This window comes from Tamandua tetradactyla, chromosome 1, assembly GCF_023851605.1.
Source record: "Tamandua tetradactyla isolate mTamTet1 chromosome 1, mTamTet1.pri, whole genome shotgun sequence".
Classification (NCBI taxonomy): Eukaryota; Metazoa; Chordata; class Mammalia; order Pilosa; family Myrmecophagidae; genus Tamandua; species Tamandua tetradactyla.
The window spans coordinates 95,625,872-95,634,193 of NC_135327.1; the positions used below are offsets into that span (position 1 = coordinate 95,625,872).

The 8,322-nt window shown below is 36.5% G+C and overlaps 1 protein-coding gene across 8 annotated transcripts in view; it reads left to right on the plus strand.

Moving 5' to 3' along the window:
• Nucleotides 1-7,369, plus strand: part of HIBADH (3-hydroxyisobutyrate dehydrogenase) — a 225,526-nt gene extending 218,157 nt beyond the window's left edge. For 7 of the 8 annotated variants that reach the window (XM_077121036.1, XM_077121054.1, XM_077121027.1 and 4 more), the window contains 2 exons: nucleotides 1,023-1,179; nucleotides 6,436-7,369. In XM_077121036.1, coding sequence (XP_076977151.1) covers nucleotides 1,023-1,179; nucleotides 6,436-6,594 — 316 coding nt within the window. In that variant the 3' untranslated portion in view covers nucleotides 6,595-7,369. Of the gene's footprint in view, nucleotides 1-1,022; nucleotides 1,180-4,609; nucleotides 4,721-6,435 lie in introns of those variants that run through there. The other variant, XM_077121045.1, reaches the window with a different exon arrangement.
• Nucleotides 7,370-8,322: the final 953 nt, after the last annotated feature.

The following is an 8,322-nucleotide window of genomic DNA, read 5'->3' on the forward strand; positions in this document are numbered from 1 at the left end:
CTGTCCTTTTTTTTCCCCCAGGTGAGGTTGGTTTTAAGAAAAAGCAGAATACTTTTATGACTATTGTTTTACAGTGGCTCTTTGCTTGAAAGAAACCAATAAACTGCTGGGTATAGAGTTTTATTTGAGACTTGATTCTGTGATACATAGCAAAACTGTGTTTTCCAAACTGCGTTAAATATTTAGAATCAAAGTAATACAGCATTTTGAATCTTTTTTTATTTTTAGGGTCCATATTGAACAGCCATTTACACCATCAGCTCAGTGATAGAACAAATGATGTTTCCGCTTGGGCAAGCTTTGTTTTATCAGGATCAGTAACCTTATCAGCAGTTGACCCAGAACTATAATGCATGTCTCTGAATAGATAGCATATGTCACAACTCTGTGCAGACTTGCTTCCTAAGCAAGATTGTCTAATGAAGATTTAATAAATAAGGAAAAGTTTGCAGCATGAAATGTCTTCTCTTATAATGACAACTTCCCTTAAGCTCTTTTTACTGCTCATGGCTCATAGCTTGCATTTGTTCTCATAAAAGCTAAAGGAATAAACATACATATAAATGCACCCACACGGACTCCCATGGTGCATCATTTATCTGTCAATATTTCTTTTTGAAATATGTCATTTGTGAATAAACAACGTAGAATTTAAGTTATCATATTGGTTGAAGGTTCTTGTGTGACACATAAATGTAATAATGTTTAAAAGACTAGAAAACCCATAAGGATGGTAAACTAACAACAGTTTTATACAATCATGTATTATTTCTTATGAAAAGGATAGTGCAGAAGGTTTTCCCTAAGTGTAAAATGTCCTGGCTCAGAAATGATATTGTTTAATCAGTTGCTTTTAATACCCTATAATTTAGGATTGAATTCCCCACTCATATCAATCTGCTTTGATCTTTGAAGACATATAATAAATGGAGAGACAAGATGGAGCATCCTCTTACGTAAATAAGTCATGCATGACTTGCACATTTTGACATTTAACACTTCTTTTCTTTGACCTTTGACAGGCTAGGGCTTGACCCAAAACTATTGGCTAAAATCCTAAATATGAGCTCAGGACGGTGTTGGTCAAGTGACACTTACAATCCTGTGCCTGGGGTGATGGATGGCGTTCCCTCGGCTAATAATTATCAGGGTGGATTTGGAACAACACTCATGGCCAAGGTACAAAGACTACCCAAGAGGGATGGGGAAATGTTTAATGATCTAATGTCTTTTTCTTTGTTTCTTTCTCTTTCTCTTCCTTTAACAAAGTGTGTGTCTATCCTAGAAGGTAAGATTATACTAGAATAGTGATTCATTTATTTACTGGTAATGAGTAAAAATTTGCTTAGATAAAAATGTTTGTTTTTACTCCTGGCTTTTTGGATGAGAAGAATGGGCCGGGGGTTTTCTTTTGTGCCTGGGTTCTTTAATAATATGAGCTAGAGGTAACATTTTGTTCTTCATAATCAACTTACACTTATTTGCCAGATATTTAGAATGGAAGAAGTAAGATTTTGATTGTTAATGCATTGGCATTGGATGTATACATCACAAAATAAGAAGGATCTTTCCCAGGTGACACTAGATATCTAAATTCCTGCTTTAAGAATATATATGGATTTATGGTGAATAAAGTCATTTGATAAACAAATTGCTGGCCTTCTGTCCCTTGCAATCTCTAATTTAGAAAATAATTTTAGAAAACAGGTTTTCAGACCTCTGCATAGAGCTGATTTCTCCCTAGTTGACTTTGTTGTTGTTGTTCTGATTACAAAAGTATTAATGCATGCACCTGCACACCATACTTGGCTTACTCTTCCTCATTTCGCAGGTTAGTCTGTCCATTCTACTTCTTAGAGAGCCCTTGAATTCATCTAATTCCCTCCTTCTCCATCACCGGTACCTTAGCCTAGCTTCATTTAGATGATCACAACAGCCTTTACCTAGCCTCCTTGCCTTTTGTCCTAATTTTCTCTAGTTCATTTTCAAACCATAGAGTGGTCTTTCTAAAATAAAAACCCAATTCTGTCTTTTCTCCTGTTAAGTTTCTCTAATGGTTTTCAGTTGCCTATATGTTAAAGTTTATCTCTGCAACATGTCTCACAAGGGCTTTGCTGGCCCTGCCAGACTCATTTCTACCCTCCCATTTATTCTCTTGCTTCAGCCATAGGGATTTGTTTCTGCCTCTTGTTCTCTCTTACCTGCAGACCTTCATGCTTTTTGTTCCCTCTGCCTGGACCATTCTTCCTTGCCCCAGTCCCCACCCACCACCACCACCTGCCCGTGCTTTCACCTAGCGAACACCTGCTCATCTTTCAGACTTGTTCTTTAGCTGTCCCTTCCTCTGGAGGGCCTTTCCCTGCTCCCCCAGTCTGTGCCTCTCTGACCCCCACCAGCACTTCTCCCAGCACATATTGTAAATGCTTGTTCAGTTCTTCCTCCACAGCAGACTCTGGGCTGGCAGCAACTGTCTTGTTCATCATTTTACCCTAGCTTCTGGGACATGATCAGCAGCACACTTTAAGTATTTGAGTATTAAGTCTTAGATGAAATAGTGTTTGTAACGGTATTTCTCATTTCACAGTTTTGTTTCCTCTTGTGTTTCATTTAAAAAAAATTTTTTTTAATTTTTTGTGTCAAGCTACAGTTTATATTTAGGTTTGCATATTCTCCATACAGACTTTTTAATAAAAATAAATTCATTTTTTTTCTTTATTAGAGACATTGTAGGTTTACAAAACAAGCATGCATAAAAGACAGGATTCCCATATTCCACCTTATTATTAACAGCTTACATTGGTGTGGAGCATTTGTTACAATTGATGGTAGTGCAATTTTATAATTGTACTAATAATGATCTAATCCATGATTTAATTTATGGTACACTGTGTAGTATATGTAGTTCCATAGATTTTTTTTTAATTGTATTCTGTTACCATGTATACAATCTAACATTTCCTCTTTTAATCACATCCAGATAGGTATTTCAGTGCTGTTAATTACATTCACAATGTTGTGTTGCCATCACCATTATCTATTACCAAAACATTTCCATCATTCCAAATAGGCACCCTATACATTTTAAGCCTTAATTTCTCATTTCCTATCCCCCCCATTCCCTCAGAACCCTAGTCTAATTTCTTACTCTATCGCTGGAAACCGGTTTCCTTCTTAAGTGTATTGTTTTCATTCAGAATGCAGGGTGTGCCATGTGGGAGACCCAGGTTCGATTCCTGGCCCATGCACTTCCCTCCCTCCACCCCCACCCCTCAAAAATTCAACATACAATGTTGCAATAACAGAATTTTTCCAATGGAGAAAGAATGAAATGTGACCTCCATCACACAGCGTACAAAAAAAAAATGCAGGCTAATTTATTGGGGTACATAGAAGAATGAGACTTTGCTTAATGCCCCTTTTCCATTATGTATCTATATGAAGTGGGTAAAACTGTTTGTTATTTGGTTCCTAAAATACTGCCATTGGCTCAAACAGAAAACAGTTAGGAAAGTGTGATAGTAAGTAGCAGACTTCTAATCAAAAGGAGATTAATTTGTTGAGCCCCCCTTCTGCCGTAGTCCTGGCTTTGTTATGGTACTTTCGGTTCTCTCTGCCCACTACTGTGTGTTCACCTTAACTATAGCCATTTCTCTCCATGTCTCTCCCCAGAATGAGCCTGCCATTGTTAACGGTCCTTCCTGTAAAATTATTTTCTTGATAATAACAGATAATTAATAGCAGGAGACAATGCAGAAGTTAGAAAGTATGGATATCACTGTTCTCTTTTATTCTCATTTCCTCTATGAAATGTAGTTATCATTTCCTTTATAAAGAGAAAAACTTCTTAATTCTGCTTAGAATGAGAATAGAAAGGAACTTTAAAAATACTTCATCACCTCAGATAGCTATTAGCAATTACACTCTATAGCTGTTTAGATTTATATTAGAGAAATTTGTAGAGATTTAAAAAAATCCTCTCAATGCCACATTGACTAAAGCAGTTGGACCTACATTGACAGGTCAAAGCTTTACCTATTAACTGATATTTTGTTCAACTGCTATTAAATCTCTCACATACGGGAGAATGATGTCAGTACATCTATGTAGAGTGCTGTACATTTCTAGGTCTTAACAGCATAAAATTCTAGCATATGATATATGTATATAATCGAATATAATCAGTACAAAACTAGATCATTCTTCTGAACTCTCTACCTTAAAAGTCTGTTTTTGAGGGGCACCAAGGAACAACTCATGGAAAGTCATGACGGTTCTTCTGGCCGTTAGTCTCCCAGTAAACCCGTTTCCTTGTAAGATATCATAACTCAGTTCCCCATTAAATTTTTTTTTTAACTTTTTTTTTTACATGAGCAGGCGCCAGAAATCAAACCCAGGTCTCCAGTATGGTAGGCGAGAACTCTGCCACTGAGCCACCGTGGCCTGCCTTAATTTTTGAAAACTTTTTGTAATTGTTTTGTATTTTTACCTGAATGACACTTGAAGATAATGAACTCATAAATATTTTTTTCTGGTTAGTGAAGTGGAATATTTGTTTGTTTCTAAATTATGTATTATAAGCCTCAGAGGATGCCTTCTCTTTTTCTAACAGTTTCAGGATTGACAAACCTTTCTTCAGAATGCTGCTCTTTAAGGTAGTAACCCCCAAAGCTCTTTTAGTTTCCGTTTTGTCTTTATCCTCTAGATAGTTTTGTCTCTTTCTCAATGTTACCATATATTGCTAGGTTAAAAATGAAATCCAGTCTTTCTATGTAGATTTTCTTTGATTTTAAAATCAATTAAAGCCATCTTGCAGACTGAATGCAGAATGATGTGACAAAAAATGGTTTGTCTGCTTATCTGGGCTTAAGCAATAATGTAGCTTGTTAACCATGTGGGTGATGATTAAACTTGCTTTTTAGTAGAAACTCTAGAAGAAGTTAAGACTAAGTAGATTTTCCAAATCTGTGTGTTATTATGTGAAAAGTATGCAAACACAAAGTATTTGCACCTATAGTATAAATTTTTAGGAGGCTACAGCTTTAAGTCATTTTTTATTCATTGTTTTATTTTCTCTTTGAATCATTTTCTCCTTCAGGTAGGTGCTATTGGTAACCAGAGTCTGTTATCAGAGATGCTCCTCAAAGAGGAGAAATATTTCTCATTTTGCATCTTGTCTTTCTGTTTCATTGATTGTTGACTTTTCCATTGGTAGGGAAATGAGAGGAATGATAATGGTAAGAAGTATATCTTATTGGCAGCTCTTACAAAATGAAAGGTGGGGATTATTTTTTAATTATTTGTACCTTCATTGTCCTCCATTTACCCTAGTAAGTCCAAGTGTAGACATGATCTCATTTATAGTGGTGGATATCCATTGGCTACACTTTAAATGTAATAGGCTTATAATGGTAAGTTTTGTCTATTTTTAAACAGCCTTAAGGTCTCTGAAACTCTTTCTCAGAATGAAATTTTAGCTCTCCGTGATGTGAAAGGATTGTGGTGGAGGTGATTATTCCATTTCACTTAAAATAAAATCCAGACTCCTTACATGGCATATAAAACCTTCCATCATCCAGACCTTTGCCCATCCCCAGCCTCATTTCCACCCCTAGCTCATCTGCTTACTCTGATTTAGCTGCTTTGGCCTTCTTACTTTTCTTGAACATCCAGGCCATGTCCTATCTTAGGGCCTTTACTGTGCTGTTCCATCTGCCTCAAACTCTCTTCTCCCAGCTCTCAACAAAACACTACTTCCTAACATACAGATCTTGGCTCGAATGTCTTCACCTCAGAGAGGTCTTCCCTCAACACTTCATCTATCATAACTCTTTCCCCTACCATCCCACTCTTTGCTAGTCATCACTTTCTAACCCCTTCCCATCCTTTATTTTTCTTCACAGCACTTATTGCCTAAAATTTTATTACTCATTTTTTTCTGTCTTCCCCACTGAACAATAAATTTCTGAGAACAGTGATTTGATTTTATCATGACTGTGTAACCACTTTGAACAATGTCCAGCATATAGCAGTTTCTCAATATTTGTGAATAAGAAATGGAATGGATATTTAGTAATTTTAATAATAAGGTTTGTCCTAAGCTTACAAGCTTCCACAAATTTGAAAAAGACATCACGATAAAGCATTTCCCCCTGTGTGATCCTACCCATATCCTGTTCAAAACCATAACAAAACAAATAGTTCCAGTGGAAGATTATGGAGGGGGACACTCAGAAATCAAGATTTCTGTCTAGTAATGTTTCACTGCTATATGAAAACCTTATAAAAATATCTAGCTTATTCTAGTGCTTGTAAGTATCTTACTTTCTCAGACTTCATTTTTCCTTCTTAGAAACCAAAACATTAGGAACTACATTTCTAAAGTGAGCTTTAACTATTGGTCTCAGTATGTTCCCTCCTCTGTCTTGTTTGATTTAGGATCTGGGTTTAGCACAAGACTCTGCTACCAACACAAAGAGCCCAATCTTTCTGGGCAGTCTGGCCCATCAGATCTACAGGATAATGTGTGCAAAAGGCTACTCAAAGAAAGACTTCTCATCTGTGTTCCAGTTTCTGCGTGAAGAGGAGACTTTCTGAATTTGTCCTTCAGCTGTGGACACTGCTGGAAACCAAACTCTTTTCCTGGAGCCTCCTTATAGCTCACTCCACAAATAAATGGGTTTACTCAAAGGTCACCACACTACTTTTGATCATCTAGATCACAGTAAATCCTAGATTTTTCACCCATTTTTAACTGCTTATTCATTTAGTGTATTTAGCAAACATATGTTAACAGATTTTTTTTCTCTGTAAGCCACTAACCAGCTGATTGATCTTTTTAAGCATATTCAAATCATTGAATAATACTTCTATCAGAATATTATTTACTACTCTACTTTACAAATTAAATCAAATATTTTTTAACAAGATGAACCCATCTTAAATGAAAGAAAAGAAATTGATGTGAGGAGAGAAATTAGAGCAAGGAAGTTTAGGGAATTACTCCCTGCATTCCTTGGGAAGCTTGTCCTGTTAACAAAGTGGTGATAGTCTTACGTTACTGAGGTTGCTGACTTCTTTTCCAGTGAGTAGATAAGGCAAACGAGATTGTTGCTACATGCCTTATAGTTTGGACTCAGTTACAGTATCTTAGTGTGTGTCCCTCTTATTACAACTCCCATTGCTCAACACACTTGTTTTTGTGTTTTGTTTCCTTGTATATTCTTACTATATATTTTTGGACTTCAAAAGAATGACATCTTTAGACCTGTTCCAGAGCCAATGATGATGATACTTATTTTAGATGATTATTATATTATTCTAAATAAAGCCATATTATTTTGAATTCAAATAAATTTCTATGCTGATAATACTTTCTTGGAGTTTCTGTTTCTTCCAAGACATTTGATGACTTATCAGATGATCTGATAAACTGATATTACAGATGTACAGGGAAAGAATGGAAAGATAGGGAAGGGAAGAGAGGTCAAAAGGAGCAGAGCTCTAAGTTGGGCAGTGGCAAACCAGCTTCCTGCTGCCCCACCGAATCCTTAATGGGCATTTGATTGAATGTTTTCTGGCTTGTGAGCACTGTAGGAATTCAGCTTGCATTAAATGTAGCATGTCCCAATATGGAGCACAGTTGCTACTTTTCCCACCTTAGCCCCTAGATACATTACAGATGACAGATCTAAACACCAGATTTGGTAGAAGTACAACAATTTCTATCATTTTCTTGATGATAAGAAATGTCAAGCCTTATTCTTAGTGCAAGGGATATAGCAATATAGAGCTGCCCTTGTAGAGCTTAAATTCTGGTGTCTTATATGGATGGGGCAGGGGGAGGCTAGTGACAGACAAAAAATAGATACTTAATTTATATCTCAAGTGATGATAAGGGCTAAAAAAGAAAAGCAGGATGAGAGGTATAGATGGGGAGTTCCAGGAGTATTTTATTAGGGTAGTAAAGGAAGGCCTCTCTGACAGGTTGGCAATTGAGCAGAGATAAGAAGGAAGTGAGGGAACAAGCCATGCAGATCTCTGAGGGAAAAACATTCAGATGGGGTACCAAAAGGACAAAGGCTCTGAGGTCGGATAATGCTAGATAAGAGGAGTTGCAAGGAGGCTGTAAGTGAAATAGCTCAAGAGCCAGGTCAGTAGGGCCTTGTAGGCAGTGTTAGAACATTGCCTTTTATTCTGAGTGAAATGGGCAGTGTATTAGTTAGCTTTTGCAGTATAACAAACCACCTCAAATCTTAGTGGCTTAAAAAAACAAACATTTATTATATTTCAAGATTCTCTGCGTTGCTTATATTATTTTTCTGA